We start from the raw sequence: 27,109 nt of genomic DNA on the forward strand, positions 1-27,109 counted from the left end.
TGCTGGGGTTTGTGTTTGTGCTGACCTGTCTGTTGTTCTGTAGGCAGACTCTGTTTGCCAGCGCAGACACTGCTTACGTTCTGGCCTACTCCATCATCATGTTAACCACCGACCTACACAGTCCACAGGTAAAGACTACTTATTGTTTACTCACTGTCTCCCTTCTCTTCCTTTGCTTTGCTTTGTACTTACTAAGACACCTTGGCAACTAACCAGAACCTTGGCAACTGCAAAACCACACTCCCGCAACCATCCAGAACACCCTAGCAACTTTTTGCAACTGCTAAAAAAAAGCATGCTTGTTTTTCCTTCGGTAAAATGTAAAAATCTAGTTTTGTTTTCTCTTCTCTTCAGGTGAAGAACAAGATGACGAAGGAGCAGTACATAAAAATGAACCGTGGTATTAATGACAGTAAAGACCTGCCCATGGAGTATCTCTCCTCCATCTACGATGAAATTGCAGGCAAGAAGATTGCCATGAAAGAGAGCAAAGAATACTCCATCACTCCCAAATCTAGTAAACCGAGTAAGAGCCTCTCAACAAAATACCTGTGTAATTTCCTTTGATGGAATTGAATAAAACCCTGTTGAATGCTGACATGAGCTATTTGTCCTCCTGTTAGATGTAGCCAATGAGAAGCAGAGAAGGCTGCTGTATAACATGGAGATGGAGCAGATGGCCAAAACGGCTAAAGCTCTGATGGAGGCTGTAAGTCACGCTCAGGCTCCCTTCTTCAGTGCCACTCACCTAGAGCACGTCCGGCCAATGTTCAAGGTAATGCCAGATGTCCAATAAACCACGTCTTAACAGCTCCATGCTATTGAGTATTGGAACAGAAAGTCATTGTTAGGTCAAAAGGATCATGAGCAGGTCATGGAGGAGATGATATGATCTGATACTGTTCCAGGATGTGGTTTCACACATCAGTCTACAAAAAGGTCAAAAGGAAATTAAACTCTGAAAGTATGTTTTGTGTGTGTGTTCATTTCTCAGTATGTATGTTTATGTGTTTTGATCTATGTAAAACAGCTGGCCTGGACTCCTCTGTTGGCGGCGTTCAGTGTAGGACTCCAGGATTGTGACGATCAGGATGTGGCATCTCTTTGTCTGGAGGGGATCCGATGTGCTATCAGGATCGCCTGCATCTTCAACATGCAGGTTTGTGTTTATACACATTTCATATGGTAAATCATACCATTTAATTTAGTTCTTTCTGGTCTTATTTTCTTCTCTATATCACTCTTTTTTCAGTTGGAGAGAGATGCCTACATCCAGGCCTTGGCCCGGTTTACGCTGCTAACAGCCAGCTCAAGTATCACAGAGATGAAGCAGAAGAACATTGACACCATAAAGACTCTCATCATGGTCGCCCACACCGATGGAAACTACTTGGGCAACTCCTGGCATGAGGTGGGCATCAGAGCATGTAAATGGAGTTGAGCATAATGTCAGCAATCTCTTCAAAGTGTGCTGTAATTACTCCAAATCCACTCCTGGTTTTCCAAAAATATTTTATCTAGCTAGACAGTATAATCTTTAGTGACAAATCAGCAGAATTTGCAACAGAAATGAATAATTTTTAATAGAAAACTGGTCTAAAACACTTTCAGACTCACCCCAGACCAGCAGGTCATTTTGTTGAGCCCTGCAAAGTCATGCAACTTTACTCTATGCAGGGGCATAAACCCCTGCTCTCCTCAAACTATTGATCTGCTAAAGTTTGTTTCCAGCCTCAACATATCTGCCTGCTCTTTGTTTAGATTCTGAGGTGTATCAGTCAGCTGGAGTTGGCCCAGTTGATTGGGACAGGGGTGAAGACGCGTTATATCTCCGGTGTGGTCCGGGACCAGGGAGGCAGCATAAAGGGCTTCCCATCAGGGGGAGAGGAATTCATGCCCCTCGGCTTAGGTAAGCCATTGTACCGACTGCAGTTAATAGCTCATGGATGGGGCCGAAGTTTTCAGCCTGTTTATTGTTTGTTTATTGGTGTGTGTGGACGATGTTCTTATGGAGCAAAACAATATTATTGGTCTCCTGCAGGTACTCTGGTTGGAGGTCCAGACAAGCGTCAGATGGCTCATATCCAGGAGTCAGTGGGGGAGACCAGCTCTCAGAGTGTTGTGGTGGCTGTAGACAGGTGCATTGAAATCACACGACAATACAAACATACAAACATCGCTGTTTATGTTTCCTTGTCTGACCTTCCGTCTCTGTTTTGTGTGCCAGAATCTTCACTGGATCCACCAAGCTTGATGGAAATGCAATTGGTAGGGTTTTTGTTTTAATGTAACAACATTGGCATTACATTTTTTAAGGGGGTAATATATTTTAAAGGGATGGTTCACTGTTTTTTTTCTAGGCTTGATTGTGTTTATGGGGTGCAGTCTAATGTGTTAATGCTTTGTTTAAAAAAAAAAAAACCCGCATTATTTTTCACATAATTTACCTTTATTCCACACCGCTCTGTCCCTTCTCTGAGAAACGTGCTGATCATTTCCTGCTTACATGAAGCCCCTCGCTCAGAAATAGGCGATGGGCTCTGATTGGTTAGCTAGCCCAGTGTGTTGTGATTGTCTAAACCGCATCTAGTGGGTGTCTAAATGTCCTGCCCCTCACCTCGGCGGCGGTTGTATTGTAAACAACGGCGTCGTTAATATTGCTTATCAGTTTGAGCCCGATTGAGAAGCAAGAGGATATTATTGAAGAGGATTGTGTAGAACCTGTGCAAGCACGGCTTTTAATGGTAGGCCTAAGTTTTTTGTTTGTTATCTCATACTTTTAGATACGCTGTTATTTGTAAATGCTACTGCTTATGTTAGCTTTTAATATACGGTTTTATCCTGATTAAAGCTTTAATACAGTATGGCACCTGTTTAACGCTTCTCATAGCTATGTGAAAATAAGTGTATAAATGGAACCGTTCATTGTTGGAGCTGAGCTGAATGAGAGAGAGAGAGAGATGCAGAGCAGGGGGACGTGAGGAACAGTATTACAAACAGCTGCTTTAGAACATTGATTTTGAAACTTGTGAATCCATTAGAATCGTTAGAAGACTGAATCGCGATTCATATATATAGATATTTACGTGCACCTCTAGTTTTCTCTTCCTCTTCTCTAAAGCAGCGCAGCATGGCTTGCCCCCTTTGCTGCCTTTTATATCTGGTTTTATATTTATTATATATCTATATTTATATCTATATCTGGTTATCTGTGTTTGTGATGTCACGAACCCGGGAAGTAACTTATCGTAGTCCCTACAAGCCATTTGTGTAGGCATTAAACTGCCAGAATTTTAAGACTATATCTCCGTTTGCATTGAACTTTCAGCTTCGTAACTTTGCAGATATTGTTTATGCTCAAACAGCAACATTACACACTAACGTTAAAAAAGTGAAATCGCAATCAACCACCCCTTTAAATATATACACTACCGTTCAAAGGTATGTGGTTGGTGAGTTGTTTATTTACTTATTTTTATATTGTTGAAAGTCTCTTATACTCACTAAAGTAATATTATGAAATATTGTTACAATTTAAAGTAACTTTTCTATTAGTATAATTTGAAATGTAATTTATTCCTCTGATGGCCAAGCTGAATTTTCAGCATCAATACTCCAGTCTTCAGTGTCACATAATCCTTCAGAAGTCATTCTAATATGATGATTTGCTGCTCAAGAAACATTTATTATTAACAGTTATGCTGTAAACTGATGCATTTGTTTAGGATTTTTTGATGAATAGCAAGTTCAAAAGAACAGCATTTATTTTAAAAAGAAATGTTTGATGTTTTTACTGTCACTTTTGATCAATTTCATGCATTCTTGCTGAATAAGTATTGGTTTATTTTAAAAAAAATCTTACTGACACCAAACCTTTGAACGATAGTGTAACTATCAGATGATATAATTTATTTATTATTAGCACAAAAATCAATGAGGGTCTCAATTAGCTATTTTGTGATAAAATTGTGAGAGCACAAACTTGAACAAATAAATTGACATTTATTTAAAATGCTCTAATTTCATTAGAAAACATGGTGATCAATGTTCCCCAGTGCTGCAAATGAGAGCGAGAAAATGCTAGGGGTTTGATTTATAAAGCGGTTCAGTTTGTAGTTGTAAAACATGGAAAATAATTAGCATTGATTCCCTCAGGAATTAAATGGTTTTTAAAGTAGCAGTTTTGAGTTTATGTACAAAATAAGGTCTATATGTAATATTATATGATAACGTTTTGTTCTACCACAGTAGTTACATAGTCAAACCCTTAATGTGACTTTTGAAGCAGTTGTGTTGCTAAATAAGGACTACTGCTACTACAAGGATGAAAGTTTACATGTTTCACAAATCAAACTGTTGGTAGTCCTTATATATGCACTATACAATGTGAAATAAAAGTTTGCGTCACGCTACAGCATTACTCATTGGGAAAAAATAGCTTGTTACTGGAAAGCAACACTATTTTGAAAACAATTGAGCTGCTGTCACGCAACTGAGAAGTGTAGCTAGGTTATTTGCGTCACTACATGTAGTAAGTTAATAACCCAACACTATTTTGAGAGCATATGTGTGGGTTGATTATGTGGAAAAATATACTTTTAATTCTACTCACGTAAACTTGAGTCAGTTTTGGTTGTATTTACTAAGAAATTAACAGGAACAGCTGCATTCTTAACATATCGTTAGCTCCATGAGCAACGGAAAATCAGTTTTATGTTTTTAGTGTGTAAGTGGGTGTCCATGCTATTATCCTTTTCACCATAGCTTGGGTTTTTTCTCATAGTCTATTCATTCATTTGGTCCATTATATCATAAGGAAGTGACTTACAAGTGATGGGGTTGTTCAGTCAGAATTGCTTCTGGATCTCTGTTAAACAGGGTTGCCAAGTTCACAGTTGTTGTTTTTTTTGGACTGAAATAGTTGTATTTATTTTACATTCAGCCAATAATAAAGCTGTGCTAGATTATGGGTTTTTGTAGATATTGTATCTGGGGACAAAATGTCAGTGAGATTTGTGTTAATTGTAAACTCTGCTCTATCTCCAGTGGACTTTGTGCGTTGGCTCTGTGCGGTGTCCATGGATGAGCTGGCCTCTGCTCACCAGCCGCGCATGTTCAGTCTGCAGAAGATAGTGGAGATCTCCTACTACAACATGAACCGCATCCGTTTGCAGTGGTCACGCATTTGGCAGGTCATTGGAGATCACTTCAACAAGGTCTGTAGCCTTACCTAAAGGTGCAGTCATATTTACTGCTGTTCTGTGAATATTTGTTGTGAATTTTGCATCAGGTTGTTCAGTTTGGCCACTCTGATTCGCTGTGTTGACCTTTTTTTGCATGCAAAATTTTGCTAATGTGACCGCACCTTCAAGGTGCCAGTGAAATGTTTTTTTCTAGATAAGATAATCAGTAAAATGGCTGTCTGATTGTGTTTTATGTCTGGTTTGGCAGGTGGGTTGTAATCCTAATGAGGATGTGGCCATCTTTGCTGTGGACTCCCTGAGACAACTTTCTATGAAGTTTCTGGAGAAAGGAGAACTGGCCAATTTCCGCTTCCAGAAGGACTTTTTAAGGCCATTTGAACACATCATGAAGAAGAACAGGTGAGGAAAGGAGAGTTATAAATGTGAATGATTGAAAAGATAAAGAAATGAGGCAAATTGCTGTAGCATGCTGAAACATGTTAACTTTAAACACTGGTGGAGTGTGTAATTTTCAGTAGGGATGCACAGAAATTTCCGCCACCGAAAATGGCATTTCGGTTTTTGGCCAAAAGAGGAAAAAAAGGCCGAAAATATGAGCTGTAAATAAACGGTGCGCCACACCGCCCTGCAGTGTTCAGCACGCAGGTTTCACTCTCCCTCTAGCTGTGTCATGATGCTCCGCTCTATGAATGTGCATTCTGTTGAGTTGCTCACAGCCTATGCAAACTCTCCACTCATGTACCACTCATGCTCACCGGAACCGCAAAGTCCACTTAACGTGCCGACAGGAGATTTCTATGTAGTATACTTGCTCCTGTTTGCTACTACTACTACTGTGCTGTTACATGGCAACGCTGGTAAAATGACGCTACCATCTCGTTCACTGATCTGCTCCCAGCTATGCTCTGCTCACATGACTCTGATGATAATAGCTTTGTAGGACTATACATTATTTGGATAATTAGTCAAAAAAAAAGTTGTATCTTGATTCTGAATAAAAATAATATATTGATATTTAATATTAATATACTTTCTGTCCAATTTTATTGTGTTACTTTCAATAAAAGTGTGGTTATTTTATTGGCTTGTTTTGTTTAAATTCAGTATCATTAAAATTGAGTTAAATTAAAATTCTCACAAAATTACTTTGTATTATTTAATAAAATAAATAATTATTACAAAGCAGTTTCGGGTTTTGGCCAGTTGCATCCAGAATTTTCGGTTTCGGGCCAGAATTTTCATTTCGGTGCATCCTTAGTTTTCAAAGGTAAAATATTTTGTTATCCCAGCTGATTATGCAGAAGCAACTGTAAGTAGGCCATAGGGCTTAGGACTGCATGATTTTTTCCCCCTCCTGAAAAAAATTGAGATTGTGATTTAAAATGCTGTGATAGTTTGTGACAATTTGGTGAAAATGTTGTCATTATATATCAATACGGTTCTAAAATAATATTATTACTAAAAAAAATAGAAAAATTACTAAATAAAAACTTTATATAGATTATTGTAATATTTTACTGGAAAAAAAACTATTTAAAAAAAGTTACAACAATACATTTACATAAACTAATATTTAATTACCATTATTTAATATTTAATTAATTTTCAAACGTTAAACCATCAAACTTTTGTTTTGATGGAAAAACCACATGCAGACCTTACACGGCACATATGTTTCTTTAAATAAATTGCAACCTTTGCCTTTTAAATAAATTTATGATTTCAGTTTTATTTTGATTAATTATGCAGCCCTAACACTGGCTCTGTGGTGCCATCAAAACTCAGTTTGAGAGACACAATCAGTCTGACACAGCAACATTAGATGATTCAATAGCAAGTTTGGGGCAGAACTATCAGTTTGTCTGATTGGTGAAATATTCAAGGAAACCTATCTGAAGTCATATTTTTCCATTTTAAGCCATGCATTTCAGTTTCTTTTGCAGTAACTTCATCCATTTTAAAGGTCGCCTACTATCCGGGACATGGTGATACGTTGTGTGGCCCAGATGGTGAACTCCCAGGCTGCTAATATTCGCTCTGGCTGGAAGAACATCTTCTCTGTGTTCCATCAAGCAGCATCAGATCATGATGAGAACATTGTGGACCTCGCGTTTCAAACCACAGGACACATTGTTAGTAAGTACCGGAAAATGTACATTATTTTATAAACTTCCATATTGAACATTTAAAAACAAAACAAAATTCTCATGTCTATCCTTTGTTTCCTCACAGTGAATACATTTCAGCAGCACTTTGCTGCAGCCATCGACTCTTTCCAGGATGCAGTCAAATGTTTGTCAGAGTTTGTATGTAATGCTGCATTTCCTGACACCAGTATGGAAGCCATACGGCTCATCCGCCACTGTGCGAAATATGTGTCTGACAGGCCGCAGGTGAGTGCTGTCACCTCAGCTTTTGTTACCCATGACGACTGAGCTTCAAAAATGACATTATAGTCACTTTTCCCTTTTCCAGGCACTGAGGGAATACACTAGTGATGACATGAATGTGGCCCCTGGTGACCGCGTTTGGGTGCGAGGCTGGTTCCCCATCCTGTTTGAGCTTTCCTGCATCATCAACCGCTGCAAACTAGATGTCAGGACCAGGTGGGTCCCCATCTTTAACCCTGCTATGGTCTTCACTTTGATACAAAGAAATGATGTGGATGTTTGGAGCTTATTCTGAGAGTGTTTGTGTGATGCAGGGGTCTGACTGTCATGTTTGAGATCATGAAGAGTTACGGACACACCTTTGAGAAGCACTGGTGGCATGACCTCTTTCGGATCATCTTCCGAATATTTGACAACATGAAGCTCCCAGAGCAGCAAACTGAAGTGAGTATCAATCACAACTTTTATACTACCAGCGTTGCAAAGTAACTTTAGCAACGCTGCTAACCTATCTACATTTTTGATAAAGTGATAGTAGCTCAACCGTATTAAAAATACTTCAGCTTTTCCAATAACAGGCCACGTTTTTCCATTAAGTAGCAGTATAGCAAGACAAAATGTTACATCACCAATTTTTGTCACATTATCTTGTACATGCAGCCTTCGAACTGAGTGAGCTGAAGTAATAATCAAACATGCTTCACTAACATGCCTATTAGAGCAGTAGCACTGGGAAGTGCTCATTTCATGTCCGTTGGTTCAGTGTGTTCATTTTAATGAACAAAAACGGTTCACCGATTCAATTTAATCATTAATTTGGTTTTCAGTTTGGTTATATAAATGTAGATTTTAAATTTTTTTTTTGTGCGTAATTATCTAATTTGAGTGTTAATATTACATTTGAATGCATTCTTCCTAGTTGATATACTTGATAAATATTGATATTTTCAACGGATTCATTTAATCTGATCTAATTAAAAAAATATTCCCCCTTATATAACTTTTATTAGCTTTTCCATTAGTTGTATCCACCTCATTGTTAACTTAAGAGCAGACGCGGTCATTTGTAAATTGAATGTGCTAGGCACTTTGTTATTCTTCTAGCTATAGTGGCTGATAAATCGAAAGTCTTGCATATTGATAGGAAATATCTTCCACATGGTAAAATAAGATGTTTTTTCTTTTACAGAAAACAGAATGGATGACAACAACATGTAACCACGCCCTCTACGCTATCTGCGATGTGTTCACACAATTCTATGAGCCTCTCAGCGAGGTGCTGCTGGCGGATATTTTTGCACAGCTGCAGTGGTGTGTGAAACAAGGTGAGGATTTCTCTAATCTGTTGCGCTAATCATGAGGGAGAGTTTAGGAGTTTTAAGACATTGCCCTGCTACTTGCTGTACTTCATTCCAGATGGACATTTCAAATGTGACGCCTACACATGTCACACTTGAAGAAACATATTGGCCCAGTGGGTGGTAGTGTTTTAAATCAGCAGGGTGTGGTAATACAGGGAAAGTGTTAGTGTGTTATACTCGCAACTCCGCCTCTGTTCTCAGATAATGAGCAGCTGGCGCGGTCAGGCACAAACTGTCTGGAGAACCTGGTGATCCTGAACGGGGAGAAGTTCAGTTCAGAGGTGTGGGACGTCACCTGCGCCTGCATGCTGGATATCTTCCAGACCACCAGCCCTCATGCGTATGACACTCTTGCACACCACCATCTGTTTCAATGACACTTAACGACCTTCCGTCTGGATGTGTTTTGATTAGAGTTGTCGATCGATCTCAAAAAAATTAAATACACCAAAACAATCAAATAAATTACATGATATGCTAATTAATCTCAATAAGTTTCAGAATATTTTGTATTTTCTAGCTAAATCTGAAAGGATTTTTTTATTCTGTCAAGACACACCAACATATTCCAACTCTTGACATGACCACTGATATTGAAATCGGAGAGTGTTTGAACAGGCTGTTCAGGCTCCTGTAGCTCTGCTTATGAAATGTTCTCTCAGTTTGGTTCTGACTTTGCTCTTAACAGCTTGCTGACATGGCGACCAGCTGGACAGGAAGAGGAGGTGGGAGAAGGGAAACACATGGTGAGATCACAGTAACATAAATAAATATTGTGAATACACACACAAATAATTAACCACAATCAAGCACTTATAAGCCCTTATTCTGTCATACATTGTGTACTACGTTCTGCTAACAGTAAGACACACCCACCAGGCTTTGCTTGCTATTTATAGTAGACATTTACATATAAGGCTCTGGTTTTAATATGCATGTGTGTGTTTTTTAGGATGTTGAGGTTGATTCTCAGTCGCAGAGCAGCTTTGAGAGGACTCTTTCAGAGAGAGGACACAGTCAGATGTCCACCGCCAGTGATGAAACCTGGAAAGGAAAATCCCAAACCAGTACGTACAGCTGCAATGCAAAAGTAACAGTGAAGAATTTATAATGTCATAAAAGATGTCTACTTCAAATAAATGCTGTTATTTTGAACTTTATATACATTAAAGAATCCTCAATTCCACACCTTTGAAGTTTCAATAGGATTCACTCTTGTACTGAGTTTCAAACGTAACCTTATGCCACACAGCTCGCCTATTTTGTCCAAAATATAAAGAAGTCTGATAAGCTGCCGACGCCACACACCAACAGCCACATTCTCTTTGAACAATATGACCTCTTCCTCTTTTAAAGTCGGCATGAAACTGAAATCACAATCGACTTCTGTTCTCTACTGTGATGTATATCCAAGTGAAACTGCTTATTGAACAAGAATAAAGTTATATTGCAGGAATTGATTTTGGTCATTGAGAAATAAGTGGAGGCTGATCTGAATGTGAATAAAACAACACTTGACAACCTTGTTGCCAATCCCTCGTGCCATTTTACACATCAGTTCTCTGTCCTCTGACTTTTAACATGTTACTCTCTTACTCCAATCTAGGGGTCTCGGACCACAGGCTGTTTGCAGGGCTTCTTATAAAGTGTGTCGTACAGCTGGAGTTGATTCAGACCATAGACAACATTGTATTCTACCCGGCTACCAGCAAGAGGGAGGATGCTGAGAACATGGCCGCTGCTCAGGTGTGTTCACATAACCTCTGTTTGAAAGTAAACTCCATAAACAAATCTTTTTTTACGTGTGAACAGTCCTTTATGGTGTTGATACCATGGCTTAGTTATAGCATGCTAAACTTAAGTGTCTTCTGTTCTGTCTCTGTGTGTTTTCCAATAGCGAGATGCACTTGAGCAAGCAGAAGAGACAGAGGCCGATCAGGGCATGTACAGACACCTGTCATCACAGCACCTCTTCAAACTACTTGACTGCCTCCTTGAGTCCCACAGGTTTGCCAAGGACTTCAACTCCAACAATGAGCAGAGGACAGCGCTCTGGAGAGCAGGTCCGCACTCTTGTATTTCCTCGTCTGGGTTGTGGTAATGCTGACATTTATAGGAGACTGTCTTTTCTTATTGTGCGTGTCTTTTATTAATCTTGCATGTAAGGCTTTAAGGGGAAGTCAAAACCGAATCTTCTGAAGCAGGAGACCAGCAACACCACTGTACATATGCTGTATGGGAAGGTATCGGGACAGTAATGATATGTGTGTGTGTGTTTGATTTAGAGTGTGTAGTGAAGCCCTGGCTTACTTCATCAGTCTTACCTCAGAGAGCCACCGGGAAGCCTGGACGAGCCTCCTGCTGCTGCTACTCACCCGGACACTCAGAATGCCTGATGACAAAGTAATAACATACATAAACAAACACTGAACCAGAACATTAGATGCAGGGCCCAAAATTAACTTTTTGTCTCACCAGCCAATAAATATTTCATACCAGCTATGAAACAGGTTTTTTTGGGGGGGGAGGGGGGTATTGTTTTATTTGAATAATAATAATAATAATTTTTTTTCTATTTACATTTGAAATATTCAGCATATTTGGCACCACATGGAGTTTATGATATTACATTTTTCACTGAGCTAAAAGAGTCATAACAACAGGTTGTATGTCTTTTTTACAATTCAACTCAAGGTTCCTGATTAGATGGTTAAAGATAGTGGTGCACTTTTTGTCCTTCATGTTGAGTCAGACATCCAGTTAGCCACTAGATCTTGGTTTTATATTGTAAAATATTGACATGTTCCATGTAAGAGCAAAAATAGTGTCCTTATTAACCATACAGGTGAGTCTGATAATTAGCCAATGGGTGTTATTTCCTGTAGGAAAAGTCTTGTTTTGGATATCTCTCTTATCCTTCATGGGTCTGAGTTAAGGCTTTTATTACAGGAAGCACGCTGCTGAAATGCCAGCTTGTCAGTGTGATGACCTTTATATGTAAAAGAGACCTGCGCTATTACGCAGACAAACTACTAGCAGCCCTGGGGATCTTCCCTGTCCATAACTAAAATACACTTTCCCATTCATCACTGTTCTGATAATATCAGGTTTTCCCTGTGGCGTTCCACTCTAGATTGACACTCTGCTAAAAGGTCTTTAAGGGAAACCCCTAACTGAAAAGATTTAAAGGATAGTTTACCCAAAAATGTAAATTACCCCTTGATTTACTCAAGCCATCCTAGGTGTATATGACTTTCTTCTTTCAGACAAATGCACTCGGAGTGTCCTGGCTGTTCCAAGCTTTATCGTTTTGTACTTCTAATTTGTATGTCTAAATCGTCTAATTTATTGCCATTAATGGTGGTCCAGAAAAATGTGCTTTCATCCATCATAAAAAGTGCTCCACATGGCTCAGAGGGGTTAATAAAGGCCTTCTGAAGTGAAGCAATGCATTTATGTAAGAAAAATATCTATATTCAAAACCGGAAGCTTATGCTACACCTACGTCATCCACTGAAACGCCACTCTCTCATAAACATGCGTACCACAGTTAGCAGAAGCTAGAGATTACGGATTGTAAAGCTGTAAATATGGATATTTTTCTTACACAAATGCATCACTTTACTTCAGAAGGCCTTTATTAACCCCCTGAGCCATGTGGAGCAAGTCCTGGCTGTTCCAAGCTTTATCGTTTTGTACTTCTAATTTGTATGTCTAATTCGTCTAATTTATTGCCATTAATGGTGGTCCAGAAAAATGTGCTTTCATCCATCATAAAAAGTGCTCCACATGGCTCAGAGGGGTTAATAAAGGCCTTCTGAAGTGAAGCAATGCATTTATGTAAGAAAAATATCTATATTCAAAACCGGAAGCTTATGCTACACCTACGTCATCCACTGAAACGCCACTCTCTCATAAACATGCGTACCACAGTTAGCAGAAGCTAGAGATTACGGATTGTAAAGCTGTAAATATGGATATTTTTCTTACACAAATGCATCACTTTACTTCAGAAGGCCTTTATTAACCCCCTGAGCCATGTGGAGCAATTTTTATGGGCTTAAAAATCTCAACCACCATTCACTGCCATTATAAAGCTTTGAAGAGCCAGGACACTTTTTAATATAACTCTGATTGCATTCATATGAAAGAAGAATGTCATATACACCTAGGATGGCTTGAGGGTAACTAAACCATGGGGTAATTTTCATTTTTGGGTGAACTACCCCTATAACACTTTAAATTAAATGTTATTAAATTTCAAATAAAGTAATATGAAATAAAATGGCATCAGCCCATGAATGTCTAACATTGTCATCTCTCTTTCAGTTCAAGCCTCATGCCTCCTGCTACTACCACCATCTGTGTGAGATGATGCAGTTTGACCTCATTCCAGAGCTTCGTGCTGCTTTGCGGCGATTTTTCCTTCGCATCGGCTCCGTCTTCCACATCGCCGCTCCTGAATTGGGCAAAGCTCAGCGTTCATCATCATAATGTGGATCAAAACTGGGAACACAGATCAGAGATGAACTGGGAAGAAAGCGGGGCTGTAAAGTGGATGGATGGTCTGCGTGTATAAGCCTCTGCTGTGATTTGAAGGACCGTACAGGAACGCAGAATGATTGCGTGTGACTGTCCCATACTTTCCTCTGCCAGTCCTGACTCATTGCTGCCAGTCGCTCCCCTATGAGAGAACAGCACTGTGACCCAGCAGGGTGACTCTTCTGCTGTGTCATCTGTCTGTGTTGTTAAGAGTCATGAGTCATATTTGTTTATTTTTATTTGGACTTTCTTCTGGATGGCTACGAAAATAATTTATTACCAGTACTGCTGTATATCTGGTTTCTGATCGTCTGTTGATTTCATTGTTTTGGCTTTTGTCCTATCTGTAAATTTTTGTCTGTTTTAAAGGCTGAAGAAAGATAGACATACAGAAATGAGATCATCCCGTTATTAAGAGCATGTAAATGACACCCAATGAGCTTGTGCCATTGAATAATGGCATATTTGTTAACGATTTGTTAAGGTCCAAAAATGCCCGTTATCAATGTTCTTTATTGATTCATCATACAATTAAACAATTATCTCTGATTTAAATTCACTCAAGCAACCTACAGAGGTGTTTGCATTTAAAATGCTTATAGTTTGGGGTAAAAGACTTAAATTTGGTTTCGGTGTGTTCACACTAAACCCCAAATTGCCCTAAGTAACGGTTGCTTTCAAAGCATTTAGTGTTTATTTTACATGTCGATGCTTACGCTTGCTAATCCAGACCAGACAGACACTACCATTTCTTCTATGCCACACATCATGCTCATTTGGTTTCCATCATATTCAGATTTATTGCTTTTTTTTTTTTTTAAGGGTTTATTCATTCTTTTTTTATTCTTTTTTTGGTTCATATGTATCATTGAAATCTTAAGACACCAAATGAATATTTAATTTTAGTGCACTAATGTTTGCTTAATAGATTTTTTTTAAAACAATTCATTTTTCAAGTGTTGTTCACTCTTGATTTGGAGTCAGACTGAATCAGTTTATGGGATGGATGCCAGTCACTGATGATGACTGGCATCAGTGTTCATTACCATAAAACTAGTGAAGTGGGAGAAATACAGGAATACAAATGTACTGTATAATCCAGGTATATCTTCATTAAACCCCAGCAACATATGACTTATTAGTGTATTACCAGTGTAGATTCAACTCCCAATTCATTTTCATTAAGGATGCATTTCATTCTTGAAGTGCATTTAAATATTTTCTGAAAAGCATTCCTTCCCTTGCAACTATGGATGTCTACTTTGCTTCCCTTGAGACTGGGAAATATAAATATATATAGTATATGAAGAAATACAATGTGTAAAGTTTTCATGTAAAATATACAGAATAATGTTAAACTGTATACATATTGTGATGTAATCTTACAAGCATTTGGTGAAGTAATCAATAAAGTTTGAAATTCTGAACCATTGAATTTTCTCCTGTAGATGTTTCTTTTATATTAAGGTTTTCAAAGAGGGGTCTAAAACTGAGTTTCCTTATATTTTTATGGCATTTCCCTTACCGAATTTCTGTCTGTCTAACGATCTAAACTGCATATATAGTGTAGTAATGTTTGTTCTTTTACACTAGGGGTCTCCTGTTTGAACGAGAGTCTGGGTGGAGGGTCCCTGGTGTTTAAAGATAGAAAACCTCTGCTTTATATCATGACAAAACCAGCATATCAAACGAAGAATTACATTTGAATAAAGCGAAGATTCGTACTCCTTTAAATGCGCCTCAGGGTGTCGCTGTAACAGACGCCTCACGCGCGCTTTGGGGTAACAAAGGTTACCATAGTAATTCTGCCACTCTTTGTTTAGTGAGCTCGAGTCGTTTACGGCTATCGAAAATGTACATTCATAACGTCAGTTAAGTAAGCATATCCTAATATTTGTAGTTATATGAAGAAAATCATTGAGAGGAATTTATATCAGACCCCATAATGTGTAAAAGTTGCGAGTTTGTTCAGATTTCGTCTTTAGTATTAGTAACGTTAGCAGTTACACTGAATGGCGCGTCTCAACATTTGAAAACATAATCGAATGTTGCTTTTCAAATGATAATAAGCTTTAATTAACGACTCTGGAGTGAGCCAGCATACTCAGTCCACATCTGATGTGTCTGCTGTAATGTATGAATAGGCCCTTAGTTTAAAGAGCAGCTCTGAAGGGCTGAAGGGGCGGGACTGAGCCAGCGCTGCTGAATGCGCGGCTGACAGCGGCTCTACACCGAATGCGCTCTGGTCGAGGAGAAACACGCCGACATCGATCATGCGGGAGAATTTGCCTTTACAAATATCCGAGTAAGTACCAAAGGTCTGCGGCTCGGTCTGAAATGTGAGCTTTATCTTTATACTCGCTTCCAAATGATTTTGTGTTTCCCTGTACAGCCAGTCCATCTTCCATGACGGTAACTTAGCTACACGGCTAACTAGCCGAAGGGGGAAAGATTGACGTCGTTGGCTTGAATTTGACAGGAATTGCATTCTTGGCCAGCGAGAACCATCAGTTATACAGGGCTTGTTATTAATTTGCTCTCTTGCTAGTATATGGTCTTTCTCATGACTTATATGCGTGCAGAAATGCATTGCATTCATTCGAAAATAAAACATAACGGGGTGTGTTTAATTTTACTTACGTGCGCAAATCATGTATGCTGACCGAGAAAAGATTACAACATTACAACAAGATTACAACAATCATCTACATCCAGCGTTTCTCCTCAGCTTAGACAGTGCGGCATTTGGAGAGCTCTCAGGCTCTGCTTGTGATCAGCAGCAATGTTTGGCTGATCATTACGAGTTTGGTCCTTATATGTCCGTTTTCTCGGACTGCAGTGATTCTGTGTGGTCGCTTCTCTGAAGGTTTGATAGGTCTTGCACTACAGATCTGACCGGTGGTCTCCGCTCGGCCTCTGCTGTGGGCCCGAGAACGGAGCCTTTATTACGTAATGGTTGTGTAGGCAGCCACTGCGCGAGAGCGTCATTTGGTGATCATATCCTATCACAGAGAGGGGAGGTCTGCTTTAAAGACACATATCCAGCACTGGCTCGTTTTTTCCTCATACAGTATTACTTTTGACCTGTCGCTGTTTCCATTTGATATTGTCGCTTAATCTATAACTAACATTCACATAAACTCACTGGAGTTGTTTGCTTGGTTGTCTTAATCTACGAGAGGAGTAAGCAGACTGTGTTTTGGTAAGCTGAATGCTCTTTTACTCTCCGTGTTGTCATTATCTTAAACGTTGTCAATAAGCACGTTAACGTGCGATAAAGTAGAAAAATGTTGACGTTAGACTTTAAGTAACTTAGTTGCTAACTAGTTGGTCGATAAAAGATTAGGCTTTCTAATCTTTACATTGCATATCTGTATATTAGCCACTACTCTATGTAGACTTTCCTTTAAGACAAAAACATGTTGTTTCTTGAGAATCCTAACAAAACCGTGAATAGCTTTGTGTTCGTCTGGGAGATAACGTTATTCATACACGCGGGGACTCTGTGGGAATGTGCGCAGTGCATTCACACCGCGTGTCTCCTTATTAGAACCGCACAGAATTCGCTCTTGGAAGTGTCTGCTGATCAATCCAGCGACATCAGTAAGTGCGACCACATCATGTAATAGACATAACATTACTCATACAGTACCTGTGAAATAAAGGATGTGGCTCGTATTTTAGAGAATATGCGTCATATTCGGACAGAGTCATTAGTCATTTAAGTAGCATAATATGCGAATTATTATGTATTTAATTTTTTATATAATTTTCCCCCGCGACTAAAAAGAGCAGCTTCTGGAATGTGCTGTGAGCCTCGTTGTCAGCACGTGTTTGGCTGATCCAGTGTTTCCTGAGAACTCTCGCGCTTTTCCCAGGAGCGATCAGATAATGCACCGCGTCAACACGCGCGATGGGGTCAAAAAAACGAAATCAGCAAAAATCTCTCACTTAATCCATTTATTTAATAATAAAGTTATTTAAAAATCTCTTTGCTCGGCAGAGCTGCTTCTGTGTACAACAGTAAGCGCAAGCTAGATTAAATTGATTATTAAGTTTTAAATATGGTTATTTTTCTTACAAAAACATATCGATTCGTTACAGGAGCCTTGTGAGGCACTTTTTATTATGGATGGATGGATGCGCTTTATTTCACTTCTTTTGGACTGATGAACTGCAACACCCGCTGACTGCCATTTTAACAGCTTGGAAGATCAAAGACCATTTTTAATATAACTCCGACTGAATTCGTCTGAAAGAAGAAAGGATTAGAATCAGCCGTGAATAAAGGCCATGACGATGGAGTCACATGGATTTGAAGTGACTGATAAAGTGTGTTGATTTCCTCTCTGATTGTTGATATCCTATCTGATTGATCAGTCATATATGGTTAGGAGTCTCTTTCTAGGTTCCACCTTGTTCTCCTCCTCAGAAATGTCTTTTCTGCTCCACTAACTAACTGGAATTTCAAACAGGACTCTCCTTCGACTGCCAGTGGTTGACAAATTGGTTAAACATTAATTGTTTTGAGTTGGTTAGGCTACCCCAGTGTCTACTTTTTTTAGGGAAATCTTCCTATAAATGGGATTGACCAACACATAGGTCATTGCATTTTTAAGGAAATTGTGCAGCGTTTGTGATATGAAAAGCATGACTGTTTCTTAGCACCACACCATTCTTTTACATGCATGCTCTGCTTCAGCACCATCCAACATGCATAAGTCTTACAGTCTGTTTCTTGACAAATATCCCCAGAGGCTATGTCTGCCTGTAAGAGCAGGTTTAGGTCAGAGGCTGGTAAATCTGGCTGCATGTGTATCCAAGCACATGCATGAATGTTTTGGTCTGTATGTATATGGATGTATGCAGTCTGTGTGTGTGTGTCCCAGCTCATTGGGATTTGACTGACAGAATGGGAGCTGATGGTGATGTCTCCCCGGTGAGATGCATAACAGATTGGAGTCTGAGCCCCACTCTCCTGACTCATTAATCTTCTCTTTAATTCATTTACGGTACGCACAAACATGGCCACATTGCCAGGCAAGCGCAAAGGACACCTCCCACAGACAGATCCTCCAGATATATGACCTAAAATAAAACGGAGAGGTGTGCTGCTCAGATTACTTTACCTGCTGTGATCTGATTGGATGTTCTGTGGTCTAAATTTAATTTGGGCTGAGGGTTTAGTGGAGTCTGTTTTGTTGCTCTAATTGTCAGCTAAATTTGAGGTGTGGGGCTTCAGACCCGTGTTTTGTTTCAGGTGTCCTCTCCTCTCACTAAACAATTACATAATTAAACACTTATGATGTTTCAGGGCAAAGACTGATGCAATTGGGAAATTTGGATGTAGGAGAATAGTTAATAAACTGAGAACAGTGCTGTTAGTGTGATTGAGGCAACAGAGTTGCTGGAAATATCATCTGTCCAAGCCAGTGTTGCCGTGGTTTCAAGGTGACTGTACTTTCTGTGTTTGGGAAACTGTTGTTTGGTTTTCATCAAGGGCGCTGCTTCCTGTATTTGGATTACTGAACAAATGTTGAACAGTTAGAGAACCTTTTCGTTGGTGTCTGTTTTGATAAGTGTTTGATATTATAAAATCTGATTAATTAAAGTTTTTTTTTTTAAATGATTCATGGTCAATATTATATATTTTATTTTTACTTTCATTCATGAATGAAACACCGCTGTGTTTGCTTTTAGAGATGCACAGCGGCTAAGCTGTTACTATATTTGGAATTATTTTCATTGATGAAATAGAGCAAAATCAGGCAGTACGTGTTTATAGAACTGTTATATTAAATCAATATCACATTTGCAAACTCCTTGAATAATTATTAAAATCTGTCACTCTCCTTATCGCGATCTGTGGGCGCACAGAAAATGAGAGTTCTCAAGACTCAAAAGTACGTGCAAAAGATAAGTTCCGTCATCTGTCATCACGTTATAAGCGCGGAACCTGCGGGAATGAGTATAATTATTATTAATAGCCGCAATCCTGCGCCTGAAATTCAAGACCTGCTCTGTGTTCTCTGCTAATAACCCGACTGTGAATGATGCTAGCGGCGTTATGTTGTCAGTGAGAAGCTGCAGCCGTGGCCGGGAGGATTTTTGGTGTGCTGGTGTTCTGACAAATAATGCTACCTATCAGATTATGCTACCAACAAATCGTCAGAACTACAACAATGTGCTAAATGTTTCTTTTCCCCTCATTTTTTTTCCCTTGACGGAAATCCGTCGTAGCGACGGAAAACTTTCATCCCTGAGTAGTATTATGTACATCATACTGCACCACAGTAATATATTTCTGATCATTTCTTTAAGCTAACCAGAACTTATATTTTGACGGGTTGCCATGAGGAACTTGTTTCTGTAGGTCTATGTAAATGAGTACTGACCTACTTTTGATTAATTCATCCAAACTTTGACAAATTCCGTGACATACCGTGTCATACAGTAAATTCAATTTTATGACTGGATTCCGCATCGCGGAAATCATAGATAATATTGAGGTTTTTTGCAACTTCAGTGTAACGTTAGTGGATTGGGATCTATTACAACTTAAGCAACGTCTGCTGCTGCCTTACCTTTGAGAGACAACTGATGCGTGATCACTGAAGCAGCTCTAGTTAGCAAGCGCTTTTGGAGTGAGAGTGAATTCCGCATTGATTGGTCGGACTCGTGACTCCCAACAAATCAGATGAGCGGTGGGCGGAGATTGCATTAGGCCACAGAGTGGTGAGTTCTGACAGGCTGCATCAGAGCCAAATAGCGCGTTTCAAAATTAAGTTATTTTATCGACGAATCGGTTTTGAAAATGACCGATACCGATAATCATAAAAATGATTAATATCGGCCAGGCCGATAATCGGTCGACCCCTAGTCTGTACCTTTAAGGAGGTGACTCAGAACGCTACTCTGTGAACCGCTAAACCAGACAGAGTTACTTGCACTCTATAAAAAGTGAGAGCCTGTAGGTGCATGCTGAATGATGTACTAAAATGGTAAATACCAAGCTGATATCAGAAATCCCTTTTTTTTTTTTTGCAAAAAAAATCATCACCCTCTTAAGCCCTATCGGCCATGTCTGTAATTTGTAAAGTAAAAATTCCCACGCAAATGACCTACCATAATTCGCCGAACACCGAGGTCCTCTGATAATATTAGTCCCGTGCGAATCGGCATCTCTGTTATTTGGCCAGCATTTAGCGGGTCGTATATCATTTTTCGAGGTTTTTGTTTCCTTCGCACCTTTTTATCCATCTTTCGTGAAGAATGGAGCTGCGTTGGAGTGTTTGATAGTATTTTGGTTGCTGTCATATCGCTACACCATACAATTTGCAGAAAAGAAAGCTGAAAAGGTTTTGAGGTTAATGTGTTACAAATAAATCAAGCATAAAGCTTGAGATATTATTTTAACCTGGTGAAATGTAAATGACACAGGACACGAAACTATATTAGTTCCTTTTTGGTTACACTTTACTTGAAGGGGTGTGCATAAGACTGACATGACACCTTCATAATCATGACATGACACCTACATAATCATGACATGACAAATGTCATGAATATGAAGGTTTTTTTATGCATGTTTATGGCAACTGTCATTCGCTCTTATGTAATTTTTAATGCAAAGATGACATTGTTTGAGATGTCTTTGTTATGGGCTATGGTTAGGGGTAAGGGTAGGGTTAGGTCAAATAATGTCATATTTGCATTAAAAATGGCATAACTGAGCGAATGACACTTAATGACAGTTGTCATAAAAATGCATAAAACCTCCTTCATATTCATGACATGTGTCATGTCATGATTATGAAGGTGTCATGTCAGTCTTATGCACACCCCTTCAAGTAAAGTGTTATCTTCTTTTTTTTTTTTAAATCCATCTAACCGGACCATAGAACGGGACTCTAAAAGCCTTGACATCGTATCCAGGAGATAAGTCAGTGAATTCAAGTAAAATCACAGGCTTCACTTATCCCGTGCGACTGCACCACATGAAATTCAGATGTGGGGGGGTAATTTCAAAATCACACAAGGTCCCCAGATAGTACTAATCCCGTGCGAATAGGGCTTTAGAGTAAGTGAGATCACATTGTTGACCTGAACTGAAGAGATGATGACCATCAGTTTGATCCGAGATCAAGTAACTGTGGAAAACGTCTTTGACGTTGTTGTTGTTTATTTTGACCCTAAAAATGTTACAATGCAATTTCACCTTCAGAAAAAATTGACATCCTGTTTGTTTTGCAACTTTTGTGTAATTCTCAAATGGCCATGGCTGTCACATATCCTGCCTTGTGATGGTTTAACTGGGTTTGTTTTACTTCAGTCCTCTTTTTTTCTCACTTTCTCACTCTCTCCACCATCCCTTCAATCGTGGACTGGAAATTTCTGGTTTCAGCTTGAAGTCTGAATGACTCCGCAGAGATTGAGGGAGAAACAGCAAGGCCTTTTCCTGATGCCACACAGTTGGAATTGAATTTTTTTCCTCCCTCAAAGCATGTTTCATATCAGCTGATTTCCAGACAGGAATGAGGGTGTCTAGTAATCCTCAGCGATCGTGAGGAAATCCTGCCCTTCCGGTCTCTCTGTAATTGTTCTGCTCAGTGCTGGTGTGTGGGCTTCATGGCAGAAAAGAATCCCACTGGTTTCCTCTTGTCTCACCACTCAGGCTCAATGCATTTTAAAGAGGCCAAACGGTATCTCGGAGCTTTGTGCTAGGAAACCTCTTTAACATTCCAGGTTGTTGCCTCATTTGAACTTGGCTGCTTTGTTTGATTGCCAGCCTCGGGCTGTAGATATCCAGGATGAGCTCTTTCAGTGGTGGTGCTTTAATCATTATTACGATTGCTTATGGTTAGGGATTTGGAAAAAACCCATAAACCTAAGGATTAAACTGTGTAACTCAACCTGCATTGTTTATGCTTTGGACATCAGTAGGGTTGGGTATCGTTTAAATTTTATCAAATCCGATGAGGCCATGGGAGAGGAGATGTGAATGGCAGTAGGGTTGGGTATCGAAAACCGGTTCCATTTTAGAACCGGTTCCAAATTTCTAAGAACCGGGTATTCGATAAGACGCGTGCATTTCGATTCTGCTTAACGATTCCTGCGTTCACATTTTAATGTGATTAAAAACGATTTAAGTGCAGGAATGGAAAGAACTTGCGCCCTGTTTGTGCGCAGCGCACATGAAGCTCAAGCGCGAGCACAGAGGTCGCAGTACGGGTTCCCGGTTTGTGTCCGTTCTCGAACCGTTCCGTGTATTTCCACTGTAGAAAAGGTTGTTCCGGGCCGAAACTGACTTGATTTGTCGACCAAAATGCAGAAAACTACGTCAGTATATCATCATAAGCACAGCCATTTTTGTCTTACGTGAATGTAAACCGATGAGAAAGAAAACACATGTACAGTATTTTTAGATCTGCGTGCGTTCGGTATTAAAGAGAGAGCAGTCTAAGAAACGCGCTGCCTGTCATTAATGTTAATCAAAGAACAAAAGAAAATCATTCACTGATCTTGACTGAATATATTTAATAACTTAAATTGATTAATCTATATTTTATTTATGAAAAGAAAGCTATGCAGTGTTTTTAAACTTTTAATTACAGTTTCTGTACCTGAAATTTTGTTCAGTTGTATTCATTTATGATATTGCTAATTGATTTGTTTGTTCCCATCTTATTACTGACTGTTTACTTGTCTTTAACACTTTAATATTTTAAATTTATATTAATCTAGTTGTTTTTGCTGTGGTATTTTTTTTTAAAAGCATAGGCAAAATTCCTCTTGCAGTGTTCTGTTGGCTGCTGTTTTTGCTTGTGTTATTCAACTGCAACAAAATGTTTTGTAAAAAGAGAGAATAAATGTTTTACTTAATTCTTTTTATATTGGATTTTTTTTATCTAATTGGAATCTAAACTAGGAATCGATAAGAATCGGAATCGATAAAATTCAAACGATACCCAACCCTAATTGGCAGTGAAGCAACATAACTGACATCTGTAGGTCACATTACAATGATAACATCACAAATGTATTATGTCCGGATTACATTCATGCTATATAGAACATACTTCTTATTCAAAAGGAATACCTAATCAGAGTATGCGATTTCATGTGCAGCCCAGGAGTGGGATATATAGAAATTGTCATGCTCAATATAGAGGCTTTCAATTAAAAAAAGTTTGTGTTTTTTTATTAATTTATCGAATTTATTAGAAAAGGCTGAAACAGAAGCATTGATAAAAAAGGCCACCCATCCCTCCACTAACTTCTGTACAGACACACCAGTGTTCTCTAATCAGTACAGAAGTGGCCATGCTGTGTTTTAAATGAAATGTGTTAAGTGTGTGCATACAAATGTATTATGTCCGGATTACATTCATGCTATACAGAACATACTACTTATTCAAAAGGAATACCTAATCAGAGTATGCGATTTCATGTGCAGCCCAGGAGTGGGATATATAGAAATTGTCATGCTCAATATAGAGGCTTTCAATTAAAAAAAGTTTGTGTTTTTTTTATTAATTTATCGAATTTATTAGAAAAGGCTGAAACAGAAGCATTGATAAAAAAGGCCACCCATCCCTCACTAACTTCTGTACAGACACACCAGTGTTCTCTAATCAGTACAGAAGTGGCCATGCTGTGTTTTAAATGAAATGTGTTAAGTGTGTGCATCATCAATCATCTGGCTGAAAACAGAACAAGCTGTTCCAGAAAACAAGTGACTGGCTTCACAAACGCCATGGCAATGGTTAAGAGGTCAGGATGGTGTAACAGTGGAGAAACCCAGTTCTCTGACTCAACTGAACTCTCTGTACAACACTCTCATAATCTCCCAAACACACATACACACTCTTTCATGAACAAATTTCTCCTCTTCTAACAGGATGAGGTTGGACTTGATGTAATACACTGATGTCAACAGATTAGCTCAGTAGCTGTATTGTAACTGTAGCAACATAGTGATGAGGATGACAGGGGGCCTGTAGGGCCTGGTTTGTATGTGCTCTTTGTTCAGGTAGGGCTATGGAACACTCCTGGAAGTCACCGCTGCCTAGCAGCCAGTATCTCTTGGGAGCGTTCACACAACCTCAGCGCTGTTTGGAGCCAGTAAAAATCAGGTTCTCTTGACAGATTGTGTTTGTGTACAAATGCTTTCTTACTCCATCACACCTACAGTGGATCATTGTGAGTTTGGGAGTGGATCATTTAAGGTATTGTTGCAAGATATACAAAGAGTCACACTGGTTAATTAACTGTTTAAAAAACGAGTCATAAATGCTGTCATGATGGTCAGGCTTATTACACTGTGTTGTTAGAGACATGTCAGGGCATGTGCTGTACCTGGCTTGGTGGGCTTGGGATTATTAAGCCCCTACATTGTGTTAAAGGGTTAGTTCACCCGAAAATTATAATTTTGTCATCAGTTACTCATCCTCATGTCATTCCACAACCTGAGAGATTGTCACTCCATTGAATGTCTAAAGATCTGAAACCTTCTTGCTTCAAAAAGTTCATAAAAAGATTGTAAAAGAAATCCACATGAATCGAATACATATCTGTATGAATCACACATCAAGAAAGAATGTTTGGGCCTCTGTTTACCATATTCAGTATGCTCCATGTACAGGTGCATCTCCATAAATTAGAATGTCGTGGAAAAGTTAATTTATTTCAGTAATTCAACTCCAATTGTGAAACTCGTGTATTAAATAAATTCAATGCACACAGACTGAAGTAGTTTAAGTCTTTGGTTCTTTTAATTGTGATGATTTTGGCTCACATTTAACAAAAACCCACCAATTCACTATCTCAACAAATTAGAATATGGTGACATGCCAATCAGCTAATCAACTCAAAACACACTGATCGATGTTTATATATAAAAGCTGTTATTAAATGTTCATCATATAAAGCCATCGTATCTCTTAAGAAATCTTGGATTAAACCACTCAGTTAATATGAATTTCTTTTATGATCTTATGAACTTTTTAAAGTGTCAAAGTTTTGGATTAATGGACTTTCAATTAAATTAAGCATCGGGAAGAGCTGAACACATATGCAGTGTTCACTTTTGATAGTAAGCGTAAGAAATATCCCTGCTTCCTGGTGAAATAGAAACTGACCAATCATAGTTGCCTGTTTGCCAGTTACCACAAAATGAATGTGATTATGGACTTAGATTGAACATGAAAGAGATACTTTTAATTGCTTGATGCTTTATCATGCCACATCTAGTTTATTAGTGGTGTTTTCTAAAGGCCTGGGTATACTTCACTTTCCGCGTTCCGTTCCATCTCGCACACAGCCGCATCCACACATCTTTCAAAGTATACTCCACCACGGATGTGCACGGATGGACGAGCTTGACACTTGCACAGTACCATACCGTCTACTTGATTCGCTATTATAGTGTCTCAATATTCACCTTGCACGTGCGCTGTTGTGCGCGGACACTTCTGATGATGAAAATTGCATCACGAGGACAGTGTGCAGACTGTTGCTGAACACGGATGGCCGAAGTATATTTTGGGCTCAAGGCAAGCATCACTATTACTTATTCTTGGAGATTTAGACAATGCTCTGTGATGTTTCAGCTGATGATTAGTTCATTAAAGCATATTATGCATGACACAGAGATATTTTGCATACTCACTCCAGCATACAAGGTGTCAGCTCAAAAGGTTAAGCCACACCTCCATATCTGACCCTCCTGGATCCACCTATCACATGTTCTGCCTGTGCCTGTACTTTATTGCACATATCCTAGCCTATAGCACATAAAGCACTGTAGGATGTGTGCTGTTTTTTGCACCATAATCTTACTGCCAACAAGCATGCCATAACATGTCTTAGATATATGGCTTGGCCCGTAATCAAAGAGTCACATTCCTGTCATACCAGTGTACATTGTTCTCACAGTTGCACATACTGATACTCACTAATGCGTGTGTGCATTAGGCTTGGTTCTGCTGTCAGATCATACTGTTAGCATTCCTGCAGGGGTTACTCATGTACCTTAATGCATGATGCAAATTTCACTGCTGTCTACCTGCTTTGACTAAAGCACGCCCTCTCTGTTCGCCATTCATGATGAGGTCACCGTGGTTCATGTTTAAACTACCTAAGGTTGACAAAGGCGTGCTTGAGGAAGTGTATGAGAGAAATTATATTTACTCTTCAGGTCACTGTACATTGACTCACGGTAGTTTACTTGTATTCATGATTGTTCTTATAGGATTGTAAAGGTTCTGTAGGATGTACAGTATAGCGTGTTGGATTAGTTTTTTTTTTTTTTAAGTGGAATTTTGCTCTCTTTGTCATATTGCTGTTGCTCATACTTTGATTAGGGGTTTGACTATCCGTTTATATTACAGATATGAATCAAACATCAAATTGTGTGGTTTGTATTCTGTTATTTTTCTAAGCAATCAGACCAGAATTAAAAAAAATACTTGTATTGACAGAGGAGTGAGACCCAAGGACCAGCTGCATGAACAGCCTTTGTTAAGACCGTGCCTTAAGTACGAGTTTGACCAACTAGTAGTTGGCCAATAAGTAATCAGTCTTATTTTTGGAATGAACTTAGACTAATCTA

At 39.0% G+C, this 27,109-nt stretch overlaps 1 protein-coding gene across 1 annotated transcript in view; it reads left to right on the forward strand.

Annotated features, from left to right (window-relative positions):
* Nucleotides 1–14,918, forward strand: part of LOC107562465 (brefeldin A-inhibited guanine nucleotide-exchange protein 2-like) — a 31,826-nt gene extending 16,908 nt beyond the window's left edge. Inside the window, 23 exon segments of the mRNA XM_016247100.1 lie at nucleotides 44–128; nucleotides 355–526; nucleotides 624–775; nucleotides 1,031–1,159; nucleotides 1,253–1,411; nucleotides 1,762–1,909; nucleotides 2,042–2,138; nucleotides 2,228–2,268; nucleotides 5,047–5,216; nucleotides 5,452–5,603; nucleotides 7,168–7,340; nucleotides 7,437–7,597; nucleotides 7,680–7,810; nucleotides 7,909–8,038; nucleotides 8,784–8,919; nucleotides 9,157–9,295; nucleotides 9,644–9,701; nucleotides 9,908–10,022; nucleotides 10,562–10,701; nucleotides 10,853–11,018; nucleotides 11,122–11,194; nucleotides 11,196–11,358; nucleotides 13,285–14,918. Coding sequence (XP_016102586.1) covers nucleotides 44–128; nucleotides 355–526; nucleotides 624–775; nucleotides 1,031–1,159; nucleotides 1,253–1,411; nucleotides 1,762–1,909; nucleotides 2,042–2,138; nucleotides 2,228–2,268; nucleotides 5,047–5,216; nucleotides 5,452–5,603; nucleotides 7,168–7,340; nucleotides 7,437–7,597; nucleotides 7,680–7,810; nucleotides 7,909–8,038; nucleotides 8,784–8,919; nucleotides 9,157–9,295; nucleotides 9,644–9,701; nucleotides 9,908–10,022; nucleotides 10,562–10,701; nucleotides 10,853–11,018; nucleotides 11,122–11,194; nucleotides 11,196–11,358; nucleotides 13,285–13,449 — 3,055 coding nt within the window. The 3' untranslated portion in view covers nucleotides 13,450–14,918.
* The last annotated feature ends 12,191 nt before the right edge of the window (nucleotides 14,919–27,109 follow it).

Source organism: Sinocyclocheilus grahami, unplaced genomic scaffold (assembly GCF_001515645.1).
Source record: "Sinocyclocheilus grahami isolate Dianchi unplaced genomic scaffold, SAMN03320097.WGS_v1.1 scaffold824.1, whole genome shotgun sequence".
Lineage (NCBI taxonomy): Eukaryota > Metazoa > Chordata > Actinopteri > Cypriniformes > Cyprinidae > Sinocyclocheilus > Sinocyclocheilus grahami.